Source organism: Phalaenopsis equestris, unplaced genomic scaffold (genome assembly GCF_001263595.1).
Source record: "Phalaenopsis equestris unplaced genomic scaffold, ASM126359v1 Scaffold000002, whole genome shotgun sequence".
Classification (NCBI taxonomy): domain Eukaryota; kingdom Viridiplantae; phylum Streptophyta; class Magnoliopsida; order Asparagales; family Orchidaceae; genus Phalaenopsis; species Phalaenopsis equestris.
The window spans coordinates 16,983,101-17,004,903 of NW_018164444.1; the positions used below are offsets into that span (position 1 = coordinate 16,983,101).

The 21,803-nt window shown below is 36.9% G+C and overlaps 1 protein-coding gene across 4 annotated transcripts in view; it reads right to left on the reverse strand.

The window, feature by feature from the left end:
* The window catches only part of LOC110039438 (DENN domain and WD repeat-containing protein SCD1), a 149,499-nt gene that overhangs the window by 67,525 nt on the left and 60,171 nt on the right, over nucleotides 1–21,803 (reverse strand). For all 4 annotated transcript variants that reach the window (XM_020744493.1, XM_020744492.1, XM_020744495.1 and 1 more), the window contains 3 exons: nucleotides 17,490–17,710; nucleotides 585–639; nucleotides 421–510 (listed from right to left, as the gene is read on the reverse strand). In XM_020744493.1, coding sequence (XP_020600152.1) covers nucleotides 421–510; nucleotides 585–639; nucleotides 17,490–17,710 — 366 coding nt within the window. The remainder of the gene's footprint in view (nucleotides 1–420; nucleotides 511–584; nucleotides 640–17,489; nucleotides 17,711–21,803) is intronic.

A 21,803-nucleotide genomic window follows, 5' to 3' on the forward strand; every position in this document is an offset into this window, starting at 1 on the left:
AAACAACGAAAGAGTTTTATCTTGAAAATATATTAATAATAGGAAGATTTACATGCATACCACTCAATTTTTATGTAATTGCATATCTAATACCTAAACTTCAATTTTTACATATATGCCACCTTACCTATGTATGAAAAGGTGTATTTCACTTTTTAAAAGTTAAAAATATTGGTATTTTTTTATGTGACTGAAAGATTTAGGTGGTATAAATATAAAAAATTAATTTTAGGCTTTAGATATGTACAAAAAGAAGATTTGGGTGGTATGTATTTAAATGCGAACTCATAATACAGTGTTTCCTACATAAAATATAAATGAACAACTTATTTCAAATATTTCAAATGCGGGAGGAAGAAGTACTCAAAATGGAGGTAAAAAAACATATTAAATAAGAGAGAGAAATAGAAGTAATCATACCATCACCATTGACTCAACAGATTGATTAGTAGAACGCGAACGCTTCTTCATAAATGCTTGAGAATTGAAGATGTTATTAGCGGTGTTCTCCTGAAAAGCATTGATTTCGATTCAATAGAAATGTAGCATATTGGAATACTTAACCAAAGATCCATGCAACTTACAATGAAGTTACGGTAACCACTCAAAAGTAGTGCAAAAAATTTTAAGAATATTAGCCTGCATATTCATTAATAGATGGAATTAGCAAGCAGTTAATAAAACAATCTCTACTAAGGAATAGAAAATTTGAAATTCACACTCCGAAGCTTAATAAGTTAACTACTGAGTTAAAGCTGCACATGGATAATTCCTCTTATGAAGAAAATTCAAATAAGAATAAAATATATAGTGATTTTTTTTTAGACACGATGGAAAATTTTTTCTAAGGGGCCAAAGTTATAGTTGCATTTGCTCATTAGGGGTTGTTTGGCTGATTAGTAGAATGTAGTAAATTTGTTAATTCTTAAATTTACCCAATCCCTAGATTTAGTAAATCGGGATTTAAGCCGAATCCAAGGCAAAATTGGGGCTGCTAAATCCAAAAATTCATAAATCCACCTAACTCCTACATTTCACAATTTTACTAGATTTAGTAAATCTAAAGATAAATCCTATTAAAAGGCGCTACCAAACAGCCCCTTAGTTATGTTCAAGTAGTGTATTTGAAAGCTATAAATGGCTATGAAGATGTGGAAATGACAGGACCAACCACACAGCAGCTTGACTAAACAACTTTATCGGTACTGAGATTATTTTCCAAGGCCAATCAAGCTGGCTTAATTAATCAATAGACGGTAGAATACTATAATACTTTCAGAAACATGGCTGCAGAAAATAGAATTCATATTCTCATACAAGCCTTTGGTCATACTCAACATACCATGTCATCGATCCACTTCACTACCATTCAATATAAACATTCTCAAGATAATGTGATTATTGACCTCTGCATATGTAGAACAAAACCAATTCAATTAAATAAGACATTAATAACAGATAACTTATGCTGCGTCACAAAAACATCAGATCAGCACGTCTCAACAACAGTGGAAAATACTCAAACATTTTCCATCTCAGAAAATAGACCATGACAACATCATATATGTCAAAATGACCAACAAAAGACCCCTGCATCATAAAAATTGCCGCACAAGAAAAAAATCAAAACAAAAATATCCATTCACAAGCAATAACATAAAGTTGATATGTGCGAGAGGTGAAAAATTGCAAGGGAAAGTCAACATTTATATTAATATTATTTTTTTTATAAAATCAAATCAAAGAAATTAATTACAAAAAAGTCTTATTATAAAAAATTTATTGTTATTACTAGAAAATTTTAAATAATTATATGAATGCTATTATGTGCAAAGAAATAAGCTTTCGAAAACATTTTTGAAGGTTAAGCGGAGAATTAAGCTTTTGAAGAGATTTTTAAAGGTCAAGATAAGTAATTATATTTCTAAATTTCAGTAAATTTAATTATTTCTAAATGTATGTTTGATTGTTATTATTACTAGAAAATTTTACAAAATTACATGATTACTAATATGTGCGGAGAAATAGCTTTTGAAAGTTAAGCGGAGAAATAAGCTTTTGAAGAGATTTTTGAAAGTTAAGTGAGTAATCATATTTCTAGATTTCAGTAATTTTAATAATATATAAATGTATGTTTGCTTTCATTTATGATTCATTTTAGTGAGATTTAGATTACAAAAAAAATTTCATATTATTAGATAGAAAAATATGCATATTAAACAGATATATAATGAATTTACTATAAAATTATTTGATTATTGAATGACTTTTGAATTATAGTAAGGGTGGATATATATTAGGTTATTGCAGAAGCTTCAGATTTAAGTAGAAATGCAGATAGCATATCTGACGCGGGGGCTATAGAGGACCAACAGGTCCTCAAAGAGAGTAGGGGCTACCGCTCCTCTCTTCCCCTTCTCTTTCCCCATTCCTTTTCTCCATTTCCTTTCTTTCCTTCCTAGCATTTTTCTATTTTAAATCCTTTCCTAAAATCTAAAAGTTCTGATTATATTTTATTCTCCTTTCATATTTTAAATCATTCCTATTTCAAGTCATTTCCAAAATCTAAATTTTGATTACTTTATTTACCATTTCCTAAATCTGACCCTCACTTTATTTCCTTATCTAAATCTAAATTCCTGATTTGATTTTTCTTTTTTATTTTAGGTATTGCCTAAAATAAACTCCTGATAGAGTTAGGGGTCTTGTCTTTTATATCTCAATTCAAGTTTTAACCTTGATATTTTCCCTTCAAGGGTTGTATCCAAAGTCAAGGTGGTGCTCTGGCTGTCCCACGTCCGAGGTGGCGATCGTCTCTAAGGGTCTGAGTGGTGCTTCAGCTGTAACTCGACCCGACGAGACATTTATCTTACCATACTTCTATTTTCCTGCTACTATTTCAGAATCAAACTGCAACAGTGTCACACCTCTTCGGCCTTCACCACAGCCACCTAGCTTGCACCACCGCTCGGGCTCCCTCCTTGTCAAGTTTGTTGTCTCTTCTTTTGTCGAGACTTTATTTGTAATACTTTGTTTTACGTTTTTCTTTTGTGTGTTATTTTTTTTGTCTTCATTGTAACCTTGTTGAAGTCATTAATAAAATGGTGTCTTGCATCATGATTTCGGTTAATTCTGGTATAATTAATAAAACAGTCATGTACAACCAACTGCATAATGATTTATCAATGAAGTTATTAGAATAATGTAAGTCATTTTGATTTCAATAAACGTGCACTTATTCATAAGTAGAAGAATGCATAAGAAAAGAATACATAATATGTACGAATGAAATAATGTAAAGATAAATGCTAGTATGTACATGCTAAGTAGAGTTAATCCTCTTATGGTACAAGCAAGAGACGTCAATGTACCTGCGCGCGTAGATGTTTTCCAACCACACCAAACAATTCTGATGTTTAGATCGCAAATCGTTGTGTCGAGAAGAGAATATCGGCCAAGGCGAGTAGAGACATTTCCACCTCAAACAATCATGTAAATTAAATAACAAATCATTGTATCGATAGGATAATATCACTCAAGAAAGTGTTAGGTTATGTTTTGACAGTACTTTTAAGACAGATGTGAATATTAAGAATATTAAAAAACAGTAAAGTTAAAGTTATTGCATATAAAAAGTTTAGATTATTTTCATTGAATAAATATTATGAATACATTAAATTATTATATGATTTTACAGAATGAAATGTGAAATATTAACATGCATATTATTATTTTTTCTTGAATTGATAAATTTTAGAAGTGTGATTATTTTTGGGATATCCTTAGATAACTTATTATGTTGTTTTAAATTTATTTTTCAGGTATAAGCTTATTAAGTTGAATACTGAAGCAGATAATGTTTACAAAAGGTGTGACGCAGCAACCTGAAAGGTAAACTTTTATTTGTTTAATTTAATTGTGTTTTTATTTGCTCTTTCAATTAATTTATGGATAATAATTTTTATTGATAGAAATAGAATAATATAAAATTAATTTCCACCATCGGACTGTATGATCCTATCATGAATAATTTCAAACCCCGAGATGGATCGTGACAATATATGATATTCTTACGTTAAAAAAAAGTAATAATATTAATTTTTAAAAAAATATATTATTATTATTTATTAAATTAAATTAATTAACAAAAAAATCATAAGACATTATTATTACTTAATTATTTTAGATGGATATAAATAAATAAATATGAGCATACGAATAAAAATTAAAAATAAAGCTTTTAATATTAAAAAAATTATATCAATATTTTTCGATTATATCAAATTAACTATTTAGAAAATTATTATTATTACTAAATTTTTTAAATGCCTACGCTCTCCAACATAAACTACGTTCTCTTCATGGTCCTTACAAAATCACTTTTAAGTGAGTAGAAGCGCATTTGAACCTTCTTTAAAAATGATAAAAAAAAATCTCAGTATTATATTTTTAACTCGCGATAATTCACAACTATCAAAACCACACTCCATTCTCTCCATTTCTTAGATTTTCTCTTAGCCTTGCTTGCTTCCCCTCTCTTTCTTAAAACTATCTCTCTCATGCTTCTTTTCTCCTTTCACTAGAAAATCACACTAACCGCTTGCACCCTCACCAACACTCTTCCCTACAACACCTTTGTTTACGCGGTCTTCCGTCACTTGATCATGCAACCTATGTAGCCTCTCTTGAAAACATGAACCATTCACGACCACCTTTCTGCAAACCAAATCACCGGCTTCCCCATTTCTCACACTATATACTTTTGAGCTCATCTGCCTCATCTATAAGCCATTGTGGACAACAAACTAACCTTAAACAAATCATATATCTCACAATATTATGATTATCACAACACAACCCAACGCTTAAAATTGATCCAGACGGGAACATAAGATATGACGATGGAATTGAATTTTCTACATTCATTGTATATATAACTAATATTTAACAAATAAAAGAGCCGCTACATAAAATAAATTAAGGTAATACAGTTAAGCTTATCTTATTTATGATTTTTTGTGTCTTTTATTAATGTTTTCTCTTCAATTACTCATCTTTAAATCAAATGATTAAACCTAAAAAAAGTTAGTTTGAAATAGCAGTAAGCTAAAAAAAATAAATGAATACTCATACTGCTAAATCATAGTGAAACAATAAAAAAGAAGACAATATGTATTTCAGTTAATTTTAATATAAATCAATCTAAGGGTGAGTTTTTTTTGGGGGGGGGGGGGGGTTTGAAATTTACGTTATACAAGTGTTCCTAAAAATGTCATTCTCGTCCTTCTATTAGACATGGATCGATGATAGGATCCCGCGATCCACGTTTCATTCGTTCCAAAAAAAAAATAAGCCCATGTCTCGTTCGCATCCTCACGCGCTAGCAGAGCTCTGCCCTAAGCGAATCACCTGACCCCCTCATTCGCTTCCTCCTCGTTGTCTCCTCTCCTCCTCTCGGACGCTTGAATCGGCAGATCATCCTATCCACCCATCTCTCGATTTCTTCCCGACATTTTCCTCCTCCACTCGAACGCTCGGATCCAGGGTTTTTCTTGACTTGCTTTCTTTTTTTCCTTGTTTCCTGAATCTTTCTAAACGGAATGTTTCAAGTATGCTCCTTTCTTTCTAAACGGAATGATGCACGAAGCCCCTTCTCCAGGGTTAGTTCATGGATGTTAGATGTGGAGAACAACACTCCAATGAATTTATTTCGAAGACTTGTCAGTTGAAATTCATTATTTTTCTTTCTAACTCCTCGGTTGATTCTTCTTCTTTGAAGTGATTGAAATTTTGCTCTCTATAAAGTTACCCTTTATGCATCTAGAATCATGATGACATGGATGTTTTTTTGTGTTATTACACTCATGCATGATGGGGATGATTAGTATAATTAAGCAAATTTTTAAATATTATACCCACGCCCATGTTAAACGTTTTGAAACTACTTTATAAGGCTTTAAAATTTTCATTTGCCTCATGTAATATAACTCTCCTTAGCTTAGGTTGGTGCAATCTCAAAGAGTGGGTATAGTTGTATAGATGAATTTGAACGATATAATTATATGTTGTATAGATGAATTTGAATAATATACAAGAAGAATTGATATTCACTAAAGAAAAAAAATTATCAAAATGAAGAAATTAGAGTTTTCGACACTTTTTATTGAGTAAATGAACAAAACAAGAATAGCCAGAGGATGCTCTGCATACTCAGACTTCTCTTTCTTTCATGGGTGAACAAATGGAATTTATGGGAAAGGTAAAACTTTTGTTTTCATTTATATAACATTCTTTCAAATTAAATATAATTTAAAACTTTTATACTTCAATTTGGAATAATTACATTACATGACTTCTTTTTTATTTAAGACTGTTATTTTTTCTATTGTTGCTTTATTTTACTATCAATATGAGTCCATTCTTTTATCCGTGTTTTTTATTAGTCTCATTATGACTAAAAATAAAGAAAGGGCTACATCAACAATGTGGGATAAGAAAGTGACGAATATTTTTCAATCACTATATTAAGGAGATTAAACTTGGAAATAGACATACCACATACTTTCACAAAGAAGTGTGGCAGAATATTTCCACTAAGTTTAAAGAATTGACAAGGTGAGATTACGATAGATTGAAATTTAAGAACAAGTGGGATCAGCTAAAGGAGTGGAAGTTATGAAAGGAACTTAAACGGGAATCGACAGAATTTGGTTGGGATCCTGTCAAGCGTATCGTGGATACTTCAGAGGAATGGTGGACTTAGAAGTTAGAGGTAATAATTGTACCCCTGCGAACTCTTCAGCTAATTAACATTTATACTTCTATTTTGTCTAATATGCTCCCACCCCTTCCCGCCTTCTTGCTGCAGACAGTACCAAATGCAAAAAAATTTAAGGTGTGCGGAATTTAGCCGGACTTGGAAGATAAATTGGATGTTATGTTCAAGGGGGTTGTCGCTACGAGTCAGCATGCGTTCAACCCCAGTGAGCAGGGGTTTGCTGGCATCTCAGTTGACTTGATACCCGGTCGGGTTATGGGTTCTGGTGAAGGCTCAAGCATAAACCCGAGGGAGCTCGAGTCTACGTGTCAATCCAAGAGGCGTAAGATGGAAAAAAAGATAAAAATAAAGATGTTTTTGTGCAGAGCTCGATAGATAGACTGATAGAATTATTTGCAACTCCGCAACCTGATGATCCCAGTGTTAATGATTTTATGACCCTTTTAGAAGACACTTCAGAACTTGTGGTTGACCCCGCATTATTTATAAAATGTGTTAAAATACTAGAGTGCCCAACCCGCAAGCAGATATTCAAGAGTCTTCAACCTGAGCTGCGTGTTGAATATTTGCGTCTCTCGATTCAAAAAAAGTCTCTCCTATTTTGTTCGTCTTGTATTTGCAGATTTTTGCGGATATGTTTGCTTTTGTAGTAATTTGAAGACATTGATATTTGGAACCTTTTTAAAATTATATGGTACATGTGCAAAATGGTTGTTTTTTAAATATTAACACTATTTTTATCATTTAATTTAACAAGTTGTTTATTCATATCAAATCATTTATCCAGGATGGATCAACAGCGAGAACGCCGCAAAAAATGGCTGTTGCGATTGCTGTATTACTGTTACAATACTATCGCTCCGCCATTGTTCGAACAACACGCATGATCTCTTCCTTCATTCAGGATAAATGAGTTGGTGAGATGCTAAATGGACATCTCATAAGGTTCAGCAACATATTTCGCATGAGGGCACTAACTTTTTTGGATCTTCTGCACGAGTTACGTAGCAACCACGGCCTCAGAGATTCGTCCAGAACAACTACAAGGGAGGTGTTAGCAATTATGTTGTATATTTTATCTCAGAATGAATCGATCAGAGGAGCCATGGAACGATTTCAACACAATAAGTTGATACTTCTCTGAAGGATTGAAAGCACTAATTAGCCTAGCTTCTCAAATAATTAAGTCATATGATCCGTCATTTAGTGCAACTCCCAAAAAAATTGCTAATGACCCATGTTATGTCATTTTTCAAGGTTAGTTTCTTTAATGCATTATGTTTACTTCTAAATATAATTTTTGTGTTGTCATTTGGGATCAATAACAAATCCAAATAGAACTGCATTGGGGCAATTGACGGTACGCACGTGGATGCCCGACTCCCTAGTGATGAGAAGGTGGCTTACATTGGCCGGCGTGGTTCCCCAACCCAAAATGTGAAGGTCGTTTGTGACTTCAATATGTGTTTCACATTTGTGATAGTCGTATGGGAAAAGAGAGCTCATGACAGCCATCTTTTTGCCTATGCAACAAAGAATAACAGACAACGCTTATCTCACCCCTCCAGGTTGGCTTACTTTTTTTAACCTAATAGTTTTTGTTAGTACGGATCAGTAAAAATGTCATGTCTTTCGTGACAGACAAATATTATTTAGTGGATGTCGGATATCTCTTACAGAGATGATATTTAGAGTCATTCTCATACACGAAATACCACATCCCTGATTTTGAGAGATAAAGTGGTGTCGCTCGCGGTAGAAAAGAAATGTTCAATAAACGTCACTCATCCTTACGCGGGGTGATCGAAAGAACATTTGGTGTTTGGAACATAAATGGGCATCCTTCGCGAAATGCCGACATACACTTTTACTAAACAAATTCATATTGTGGTGGTCGGGATGACACTCCACAATTTCATTAGACGACATCCATCTAGATCGAATTCAGACTTTAATATGGCTGACACCGACGAGATGGATATCCCGCCTGAATTTCAGTTTGGGCATTCTATTCCAGAAGAAGTTATGGACACCCAAGAATTTGAGACCCAGGATGGTGAAGGTGCAGCAGAGATGTCAGTTTTGAGGAAGCGTATCACAGATGTTATATACGACCTCTAATTGGCCTCAAATTTTTTATTTTGCATACTTGACGTACCCCTCTTCTAGCTTTGATTTATTTGGCATTTGTAATTTGATCAGAATTATGCCTTTCATAAGGTATCTTTGCACAAGCCTTATTACAGTTACTTGGGATTAATTTTATTAGTTCTCTTTTTTCATTAGTTCAGTCTATCTGAATGCTGCCAAAATAAATATCCATGATTCTTCTTCATGTTGTAATTTGATGTAGGTGGTGTTCATGATTCTTCTTCATGCTGTAATTTGACAGTAAATATATATGATTCTTCTTCATGCACTGATCATGATGCTTGGGAAATGATAGTTATGAGTCTTCATTAAAAATTCTTAAGTAAGAGTAAAACTGAAATTTGTGGAGCAACTTGGAAGGCCAATGAGATATGTTGTTGGCAACCGTTGCTTCCAAATTTTATTTATTGAGTATACCATATTAGCTTGTCAATACTATCTGTGAGCTAGCCACACTATTGTCTTCCATGAAATTTTTATGTGATGAATCCATCTATTGGTTAGTTCTGTTAATAAATCAATTTGAATTATGACGAGGTAATGCTGAGATTGGGTGGTAGTTTTGTGAAGAGATTTGAATTCTGACGAGGGTTTATGAAGAGATTTGAAGCTAGGATTTGGTAACTGTTTTTATGAGGTAATGCTGAGATTGGGTGGTAGGTTAGTAACTGCCTTTTTTTTTTGTTTGTTACCTGATGCACCTGGTGGATTTCTTGTCATTTGGATCAATTTTTGTCGTTGGTAGGAATTCCCATGAAAACTGGATAGAAATTCCAAAGCAATTAATCATTCTCGGTTAACCTGGAAGTTTCAACTGTTGGTTTGAGCAGCCTTGGCGATTGCAGCTTGGATGGCCATGTGATATGAATGGTGGTATTTTTTATATGATATGAATTACTTGGTGATTGCAGCTTGAATGATAAGAAACATTTATGTGCTGTTGGTTTGATGCATATGGAAACATTCTCAGTTAACTTGGTGATTGTAGCTTGGTGATTTCTGAACTGCAAATGGTTCAGACTTCGGCCACATTCAATTTGCGTGCAATATTTTCTATTTCATGAACTGTTGATGAATCTGATTGGCTACTAGCAATATTTTCTCAAGCAGAAACTGATTTTGAATGCTGACAATCTTCCATCTTTGGTGATGAACTTTTATTTGATATTTTTGCTTGTTCTGGTGAAGCTTCCTTACACTTATGCTGCAAGACTATGATGCTTTACCTTCCACACTTTGGTTTCTTTCTTATTTTGGGCAAGCTCATCAAATGGCTTTGCAGAAAGTAAAATATCAAACTTTGTGGCAGCTCAGCAAATGGCTTTGAATGATCCTTACACTAATATTAAAAGTTTTTGCCATTCGGTTTTATGATATGAATTATGTTGTTATAGTAATTTTGGTGCCTATACATGCAAAGGTCTAGATCCGTCGGAACTAACTTCTTTTCTGTTACTCCTATAGAGGTTGTTTCTCTTATAGGGGTTGTTTGTTTTGTTGCAAAGGAAATACAAAGTATATTGTAATCCTGCCCATGCAACGTTCATACTGGATGCCAAGGTAATGCTTTCTCACAAAGAGAATTTTCTGATCTATGAAAACGAATGAGTTTAACGTTAAGAATGAGAATGGTTGTAGAGTTGGGGAGTTGGAACATATGAGCGAGTAGTGCAAATTACAAATACATTTTCTGGAAAATTTGAAGTATGCTATAGGGGCTCGCACTGCAAAATTATTATTTTTATTAGATGGTGGTTGAATTGCAAAATTGTTGTACTGCTACATTGGATTTTTGTATTAGTTGATTCTGCATTGGCTGCACCATCGCCATGCTTGCCTATTGGTTGTAATGGGATACACCAGCTTTGGTTTCTTGAACAAATGTGTTAATTTGTTCACTGGTTTCTAAGAAATTCACCTTTCTTGGCAGATTTCAATTGAAAATACAGTGAATGGAAATCTAAATGCTCTTGAGTCAAAGTTCTGCTTCAGTTGTAGTCTCAAATTCTTTTCTGTTACTCCTATAGGGAAAGTTCTGCTTAAGTTATTAGCTGGTGGTTGAATTGTTTGATGCTTCAGTTGTTAGTTTTGGCTGATTTCTTCCTATGTTGATCTGTTTCTATGCACTCTATTTGGCATCGATCAGTATGCTGCTTATAGATCTCTATTTGGTTTGATTGACTTGTGAAATGAAAAAGAAATCAAAATGGAAATGCGAAGTGGTTAAACTGATGTTAGTTATTGACCCAATTGTTCGGCTGAAGAGAAACTGAGCGGAGAAGTAATTTCTCATCTTGTTTGTTTATTTTTTATTATAACTGAGGCTGCCTTAACTTTTAAAAGGAAATGAAGATTGAGAGGATAAAATAACTAATATTATTTATTAAGTGTCTGCTATCTACTTATGTTTTTATTTAGAACTCAACATCTTTGATATTCTTAGTAAGATGAATGTTAGCATCAACGTCAAATATATAACCTGCTAACTATGAAGCAGCTTGAATGGCCACAGTACTTTGTTGTCGGCAACCGTTGCTTCCACACTTTGGTAGTTCGATAAGTGCTTGATTAATGTTTCAATAGCCTTCATAGTTTTTGTCTCCATATCTGTCCAAATTTTTACTCCGACAGAGGCGATGATGATATGCACAAGATTTGGCAAGTAGGTTTTCTTTATTTCCTCTATTTTTTTACTGATCTTTTTTTATTTTAATAATTGCAGGACGATGAGTTTCAGGTTTTCAGGGAAGTCTGGGCAAGTGCTATGCCGTTGCGGACTGCAGTCCTTGTTACTCACGTCACGTCAGCAACATAGCTACGGACGACAATTCTATAGGTGTCCGCGGTGGACAGACCGACCAGATAACTGCAGGTTCTTCAGATGGGCAGACAACCCGTTAGATTCAACGTTATACCAACCGGACAACATTGCACAGGGTTCGACGGTATCACAATCCAATAACATCATTTGTGGTTCGACTGTTTCCCAACTGAAAAATGTTGCTCATTATGTATCAGAGCAAGCCTAGAGTTCTCTAGCATTCGCCCCCACCTATTCCACCCAAAAAAAATTTTTGTTCTCTTCTTTTCCTCTTCCCCTCGTTCCTTATCTTCTTGCCTTCTCCTCCTTCTTTCTCTCTTCTCTTTGAAGCAACGCTTCTGATCATGCCGCCAAATCGATGTGTCGAACACAACCAGGAAAGAAATACATCAAGAGATTCATCTCCTACAACAATGATTGGTCATGATGGACGACAGAACTCGGGGCGACGTTACCCTCGGCCATGACAGAGCGTCGAGAAGAGACCGCGAAGGTGATCTAAATTTGTTTCACCACTAAGACGACAACGATGATGAATATCACCGATACTGCTTTGGCATTCCCCATCACAGGAAATCCCAAGAGGAGCCCATGTTCAACACCCATCATAAATTCGGCATCAAGATGAACCTACCAAAATTCGACGAGAGCAAGGACCCCAATAACATCATCGATTGGTTGTAAGTAATCGAACGCATCTTTGATTACAAGGAGATGCCAGAGGAGAAACGAGTTAAGTTTGCAGCTATAAGACTAAAGAAAAGTGCATTGTTATGGTGGGACAATTTGAAAAGACAAAAACAATGCGACGGGGACGACAAAATTACTAAGTGGACCAAAATGAATAAGGCAATACAAAAAAAATAGTTGTCGCCCCATTATCGCCAAGATATGTTCCTCCGGCTCCACAGCCTGCAATAGCGTGACCTGTCGGTCGAGGAATTCATAGCGCAGTTCCATCATCTACAGATGACATGCACCCTGTTCAATCAAAAGGTGCATACAATCGTCTGTTATCTCAGAGGTTTAAAACTCGTCATTAGCAACATTGTCCAACTCCAACCATACTGGACGCTAAACGATATCCAGACCCTCGCATTAAAAGTAGAACAACAGCAGAAGCAAGCCAAATCTCAAAACTCTTTCCGATAGCAGTCGACATACAAACCATCACCTCAAACCATATGTACCGACAAGACCACAACAAAAATTGGTAAGTCACTACCCATGTTAGGAAGCACGACAGCCACTTCGACCGGCACGAAACCCGAAAAAGGAAGTCTCACCGAAACAGTTCCTGCACGAAAATGTTTTAGGTGTCATGGGTATGACCCCGCCAATTGCCCTACCACCCGCGTTGTCGCTTTTACATAAGAAGATGTCGTCGAAGAAATCGAGAAAGTAGAGGAAGCCCAATCTGAAAATAGTTCAGAAGAAACACTTACCCTCCCTAGTGATGGAGAGCTATTGGTCATCCAAAGAGTCCTTGAGTCCGAACCCGAAAGAAATACATCATCGCTACGACACAATAACTTTCGTACTACAAGTACCACCAAAGGCAAAATCTACAGTTTAATCATCGATGACGGTAGTTGCAAAAATATCGTATCCACCCTAATAGTAAAGAAGTTAGGCTTAAACGCGCAAAAACATTTGATCCTACTCTCTCACGTAGCTCATAAAAAGGAAACAAGATTTGCAACGATCAACAATGCAATGAAGAATTCTCCATCGACAATCAACTACAAGAGCAAGTTTGGTGTGATGTAGTCCCAATGGATGAATGTCACATCTTTCTAGGACAACCATGGCAATTCAACAGAAAAACACAACATGATAGCTTTAAAAATACATACACATTCAAGAAAGGTGGAAAATGCATCATGTTATTATCTGTACAAGATTTGCGGGCCTCGATCAACATCAAAGATGCCTTAATCTCACGGGTCATCTTCCTGCAATCGGCTCATGATGCTTCGATAGCACTAGCTCGGTCCTCCTAGAAGGTACAGGCACAAATAATGAGATACCCACCCAACTTAAACCACCCTTACACGATTACCATGACATCATGACCGACGATCTCCCAGATGGATTACCCCCCGGTTGTATCACATAGACCCACCTACCGAATACAACTCGCAGAGTACGAGGAACTCCAACACCAGTTGCAGGATCATGTTAAGAGGGGATTAGTTCGCGAAAGCACCAGACCATGTGTCATCCCCGCCCTTATAATACCCAAGAAAGATGGTTCCTGGCGGATGTGCATTGACAATCGTATCATAAACAAAATTACAATCAAATATCGCTTCCCATACCGCGACTCGATCTTTTAGATCAGTTGAAAGGTGCCACAGTCTTCTCAAAAATTGACCTATGAAGTAGTTATCATCAGATCAGAATGCGACCAGGGCAGGAGTGAAAGACAACCCACATGCACCTAATAAATCAAGTCTTTCGAGCTCACATTAGGAAATTCGTGGTGTTCTACTTCAATGATACCTTGGTTTATAGTAAATCCGAAGAAGAGCACCTACGAGCGGTATTCGAGGTTTTACAATCCGACCAACAGTACGCCCATCCTGAGAAAATTCATTTCTCCACTAAACAAATTTGTTTTAGGCTACATTGTGTCTAGCATGGAGATACAAATAGACCCAACAAAATTTGAAGCAATCGTAAGTTGGACCGCGTCGCAATCTTTTACCGAACTTTGATAATTTTTGGGGCTAGCCACTTTCTACCAAAGGTTTGTCCGCAACTTCAGCACTATCACCTCCCCGCTCACAAAGCTGTTGAAACGAAAAGAGTTCACATGAACGGTCACAACCCAAACCAGCTTCGACCTCATGAAGAAAAAGGTCACACAAGCCCCAGTTCTTATCATATCTGATTTCGATCAACTCTTGAGGTCAAGTGTGATGCGCCCGGAGTAGGCATCGACACTACCCTAAGTCAAGGTGGTCCCCTCAAAGCCTATTTTAGCGAAAAACTAAATGAGACTCGACGAAAATATTCCACCTACGACAAAGAATCCTACGTCATTGCTAGAGCACTAGAACACTAGAGTCATTACCTACTCAACACGGAGTTTTCGCTCTTTACGAATCATGAAGCTCTAAAATCTTTAAACAGTCAAAATAAGATCAAAGGGATCCACGCTATTTGGGTAGAATTTTTAGCGTCCTTCTAATTCGTACTCAAGCCCAAAGCCGGAAACCAGAACCGCATCGCCGACGCTCTAAAAGTCGTCAACTTCTGATCACACCTTTGATGACACATGTTGTAGGCTTTGAAGTTATAACAAACTTATATGAGATTGATGAAGGCTTCCAGAAAATCTGGAAATAGTGTCGGGTGAAACCTCACCGATAATTCTACCAAACGGACGGCTACTTGTTACACCACAACAAATTTTGTGATCCCTTATGCTCACTAAGCGAAGCTATCACCCAGGAGAATAATAGTAGCGAATTAGTCAGTCATTTGGTAGAGATAAAACTCCCGCACTAGAGAAAGAAGTTTTATTTTTGCCCCGACTGACACGAGCGTAGAGCAACACGTCTGATATTGTAAAATTTATCTTATCGACAAAATACGCAACCAAAATGCCAAATTATACACATCCTTACTAGTCCATGAAGCACATTAGGTCGATGTCAGCATGGACTTTGTCATAGGACTACCCACGCACATAAAGAAAAAAGGACTCAATCATGGTAGCAGTTGCCCGTTTCTCCAAAATGACGCATTTCTTAGCATGCCACCGGACCTTAGACACATCTCATATTGCCAATTTGTACTTAAGATAGATTGTTCGACTTCACGGCATTCCCAAGAACATTATCTCCGATCGGTGCGTTAAAATTTTGAGCCACTCTGGTGGACACTCTGGAGCAAATTAGGCACAAAACTCCAATTTAGCTCTGCAGCACATCCTCAGACTGATGGTCAGACTGAAGTAGTTAATAGAGGCCTTGGAAATCTTATTTGATGCTTCGTAGGGAAAAATATCAAACAATGTGATATCATTCTCCCTAAAGCCAAATTTGCCTACAATAGATCAGTAAATCAGACCACAAGGCACGCGTCAATCAAAATTGTATACGGTCGCAACTCAATCATACCCCTTTAGTTGGTCCCACTCTTACCGCCCAAAGAGATCAGCAAGTATGTTATAGAAGGTATTTTTCAAACTTAGCAACTACGTGAGGACATGGAGAAAGCAATTTCTAAGCAAAACCACAAATATCAATCATGAGCAAATAAGTGAAGAACAAATGAGACATTCCAGTAAGGCGACCTCGTGTGGATACAACTTAAGAAAGAACAATTTTCTGTAGGAGCTTACAACAAACTCAACCCAAAAGCCAATGGACATTTCCGAATGAACAAAAACGCATACAAAATTGACCTAACGGGAGACTCCAAAATTTCAGCAACATTCAATGTCGCGGATCTCACTTCATACTACAAGGACCCAAAAACTTTGCCAAATGAGGTCGAAGTCCCCCCCCCCCCACCCCCACCGCCTTGCCCAAGTCGGGCGCAGTCCCCCCCCCCCCACCCCCAAGAGATTGACCCAGGGCTTCTTCCTCAAACGCTCGAATGGACGTGACATCAACCGGTCCCCCCTCCTGTGACCGGTTCACTCCTATTAGAATACTCGTGATCCCCCCTAGCTTATGTTTTCGTGATCATTCCTCCCACCCGGCTCACCTTCTGCGACCGACGCCTCCCACGCCCTAATCTTCCGTCTCTTCCTAGTAGCTGCAACACCCCTCTCCATCTCCTACCATGTCCTCCCCTTCCTTACCATTGCTAGCTGCTAATCCTCTCCCTATTTATATGTGTCTTGGCTCAAACCCTGACTAGTTTTTGTTTTATTGTTACTTTCAGATTCAAGTGATTTTCTTGGTGTCTCCTTCATCTGAGGGTTGTATCCTTCGCGAGTTGTGCTACGGCTGTATCTCATCAAGGCGGTGTATCTCTGACCCATTCCATCCACCTCCCTGTGACTGCTCCAATCTCTATAGCATGCTAGCCTCCTTCAGTAGTCGATGCCCTTCAGCAGAATCAAAGAGCCACAGGGTGTTGCACTAGCCCCCCTTCACTTTCCATCTCCGCTGTCCCGTTCACCCACCTTCCCAGCAAGTGGCCGAACCAACAGTACTCTCCAGTTCCTTCTGATCGTCGTTGAACATCAACCGCAAACCCTCCACCGCCCTCCAATGTTGAAGCTTCATCCAACAACCTCCTAGCAGAAAACGACTCTCCTCCATACCCTCCGGTGAATGCTTTGTCGCTCTTAAGCACCATCCAGGACTGTTTCAGCTCTCTTTAATGTTGTTCATTTCTTATCAATTTTTAAAACGGTGCATCTTTCTATATAGTTTACTTGCTTGTGTTTCACTCATCATATACATTTTCAATTCAGTAATAAAATTCATGTTGGTTGAGTCGTGGTTTGGGTTACCTCCAGTATCAGACACATTTTTCATTAACAAATTCATTTTTCTTCATCTCCACTTTCAACAGCAGACCACCCTTCTCCTTTCGAACCAAACTCAATGCATTATTCAACAAATACCACACAGTAGATTTGAGATATCATACAATGAGCAGAAAATCTACTTATCAATACCCATGAAAACTGCCATAGAAATTTTGATAGCCAGGGAACCCATCTAATTTACAGAAGTGTGTTAAAAATGATGAAGCAGTGGAAATCCATACCTAAGTTGAAAATCATGCTCTTCTCCCCAAGTTCTGTTGCATGTTTTTGCATATTGGTCAGCCATCCCAGCCAGGTTGATCTTCATGTGATCTATGCTGATAATATTAGGATGCAGCAGCCTCAATAACTCACTACGCAAGAAACTTAATTCAAGATCCGGTATAGGGGGTATATCTTCTGATGTTGTGATGCGATTATACTCAAGATCAACCACAACTACCTACAAACTTCGAAGTTTTAATGGTAAAATTTAATGAAAATTGCCATAAAGATTACACATAATTAGGTGACAATAAAAATAAATTTTAATGAGATTTCAGATTACAATAACAAACTGCACAGAATCAACAACAAAAAAACATATGAAGTGCATTAAATAAATTGAAAATTTACAAATGTAGTGCACAATTCTTTTATTTACATATATCACACCTAAATTTCATATTTAAATACAATAACATTCGTGTTTTAGAGCTATGCATGAAAATGAATATTTCACTTCTAAAAAGTGGTAATAGTGTTATTTTTAATGTTATATTAAAGATTTGAGTGTTATTTGTATATATTAAAGTATAGGTATGAGATATGTAAATACATAAGAATTGTGTGCTATACGGCTATGTGTGTAAATGACTCCAAGAAAATCATATAGCACTCCGCATGAGTCACTTTTTTCTAGGATTATTCATTTTATCGCTCTTTTCTCTTGCAGCAAAGAAGTATGCTAAATCATTTGGTGCAGATAAAGTGTAGGATCAAATCATAAGCCTACTTTATTTTAGACAATACATTCATCATACAGCCATAAATCCCTAATGCAGTAAGGCCAACCACAATCTGCACCCTCTTTGTTTTCCCAAGCTATCTTCTTCCGGTATGAACGGACAAAAATAAAAATGACACGTTATTAGATTTATATGCTCGCCAGTTTTCAAAAAATATTATGATACAAATAATTTAGCCCAACGTGTCATGTTGACAATATTATAGTATGAATCAAAGCCAGTTACTAAATAGGACTGGTAGGTTTTATGATAAAATTTTTAAAGATTTCATAAATACGACTTAATTCCTAAGTATTTACATATATATCGTCTAAACTTCAACGTTTTATGTATATGACACCATACCTGCGCATGAAAAGGGATATTTCACATTTTAAGACAAATGGTCACATTTTTATGTGTCATCGAGATTTGTGTGGTATAAATGTAAATAAAGTTTAGGTGTTAGATATTTAAATATAAAAGAAATGTGGGTTATATAAATGCCCCTAAATATTTTGAATTTCAAAATATCATGCTGCAACTATCTGCTAAGTTCTACGACGTACTGACCAACAGATTACCTTGCCAATATTAGGAAAAACATTGTATCATAAGTGCCTCGTAATCATAGAACTCTAAAAATTTTCTTTCTTCATTTGAAAATAGATTTAAAAAGCATTTACTTTGATTCTTTTAATAACTTTTTCACAAATCTAGCCTTTTAAGTCCAAGTTGCCACTTAATGTATGTGCATGGACCACGCTAGAATACAGGCATTACACCAAATATTTACGTCAAAATAAGAAAATATAGCTTGTAATTAGAGATAAAAATTCTATTTAGATAATTCCCAAATCTCAATAAATAAAAGACCTTCCAAGGAAATTATCACTTTTTGGGCTCATCATAATGCCTCTTCAATCCAACACAAACTTCCCTATTCAACTCGAGTGAAGCTGCTACTAAAGTTCAATTCGATGTCGAACTCTGCTTCGATTGATTGAAAATTCAAACAAGAGTACATGATGACAAGAGAACCAAACAAGAAAATGACATCTCTTATCCATAACCCTAATACAACACATGTATAGGAAAGAGAAAGAAATGAAAAAAAAAAAGAGGAAACTGGCAAAATTGGAAAGGAAACGAAAAAAATGGTTGCTAGGTTCAATCTTTGCGCAACCGCGGGAGCCGCAGCTCGCTCCCACATCACACTCGTAAGCGGGAGACGTTCTAATGTTAGTCTCCCGGGGTTGGGTGAGCTTCGACTTCATTCGTCGATTAAGCATGTTGCATGTAGTAGGAATATAGGAATCTCCTATTATGTCAATCCTGTAGGCGTTACTGTTCCAAGCACATCCTAGCATAAAAAAGTATCCATTCTTTTTGGCAAAACTTGAGTTGGAGTTGTCTGTGGATGGGCACCATCATGAATCAAGTCTTGAGTTATCAAATTTGTCAATGGCTTCTTACACTCCTCGTACTCGCCTGAGTGTATCCAGTAAACAAGTAAGTAAGAAAGAATCAACTCTGGGATGAAATCTATGGTAGCTTGAGCAACTATAAATAGCAACCACTCAGGTGAGTTCTATTCTTCTTCTTGTCTGAAAAAACCTAGATCTCACTATATAATGTTCTTCCCCGCTAAGTTCCTAAGACAATTTCTAACACTGCAAGTCATCCCTCTTGTTTGATCAAATGTCTGTGGGTACACTACTGAAGTAACTGTACTACCCAAATAACTCCATATGGTCTTCTAGAAGTAGCTCAAGAGATTCTCATCGTTGATATGTTGGACCGCCTCGGCGGGGGCAACTAAGAGGTGGGCTATATATTTGAAAATTCTAATCTTACCCAAAGTTGCCCTGTGTCAGGTATCGGCCCATCAAACTAATGACTCTTTCTGCAGATGCTCCTATGAACGCCTACAATAATATAGTTTGAGGAACCATGAACGCCCATTGCCTTAAAGTTGTTAACATTTAGCACCACCAAGGTTAATTCATCTGGAGTCTCTCTTCATGGTCCAGCTGGAATCACTAGTGTTTCTTCCTCGTCTACTGAAAGTTGAGAATCCTTTATGAAATCTTCATCTTCTCCTAGACCATATTATGTATTACTTCAACTGCACCTTGATCAATGAAAGAGATCATTCTTCTAGTTATGCAATTTGATTCAATATGACCAAATCTATGCTATTTGAAACACTTCATGGCTAGGATGAGTTCGGAAATGCATGTTGGTTCCCTCTGCTCTCCACTCTGAACTAGTGACTGCTTAGGCGGGATCAGCTTGGATGTTTCCTTAGGTGTACTCTAGTTGTACGATCCTGCGGTTGAACCCTGTTTGTAAGAAGTAGCGGTCGCACGGTGATGTGGTCTCTTCACTTTTAAAAATGGCGTTTGGGGATCTGGTCTGAAGTGAGTAGGCAAGTACTGACATTGTATATCACATTTCATCTTAGATCATATAGTAATTTTAATGTTCACTTCTTGTTGTAAAAGAACTTTGAAGTTCGCCCACCATTGAGACGCACTCTTCCTTGACTTGATGGCGGTTAGTTTCACCATTTTGTCCAGTAGAACGTCCTCGCACTCAAAAGCATAGTTCAAGGTTCAAATCCACTCGATGATCTCGTTCAAACCCATGAGGCCGTCGAAAACATTTACTTAAAAATTCTGGCTTCTCCAATATTTCATGCCACATCTTCGAGATAGTTGTTCTTCATCTCAATGATCGAGTCGTTGTAGCCCTCGATAAAAAATTCGTTGTATCTCTTCCATGGTAAACTCCTGATTGACGTCCGGCACTTAACTTCTCGAAGGTATGATTAGTTGGGAGTGTGCAGGTGAAAAGAGGTGTGTAATGAGATGTGATGTAGGGAAGGGAAAGAAAATTTGGATGGGTGAATATCGGCTTGGGTATAGTGGATACTAGAAATCCTAAGACAGGGTTATGGCTAAGCTAGCTCTGATACCAAATAATACAAGAATTAACCCAAAACCACAATAAAAAAAGCAAATATTATTACTAAAAGCAAAATGGCAATTGCAATTAAATACACTTGAAAAGGAAATTACAACAAAAAATGACAAAAACTCACACTAGGACTCGATCTCGGGGTGGTGGAAGTCGACAAGGAGGTCGAGGGGGCGGAGGTAGGTGGCCGAAATGGGTTGCGGATGGTTGAGGCAGCAAAAGGACGGGTTGGAAATGTGTTGGGAGTGAAGTGGAGGGTTGTGACAATATGAGGCAGTAAAGCGAAGGGTGGGACTACAATACAGCAAAAGGAGTGTTCTCTAGTGCCCGGGTAGCAAGCGAGGACTGCAAGAACAATAAGATAGGTTGCAATTCAGACGGCAACAAGTCGGATGATGGGTGGACAATAGAAAAACAACAAATTTGTTGTTTTTTGGATGATGACAGCGAGGGTCGGAGACTGGGAGTGATGCGGGAAGGTCGGGGAAGGATTGATGCGACTGCGCGGGATGGCAGCGTGGCTAGGAAGGGAGGTTATGATAAAGGAACAGCAAAAAACAACCAAAA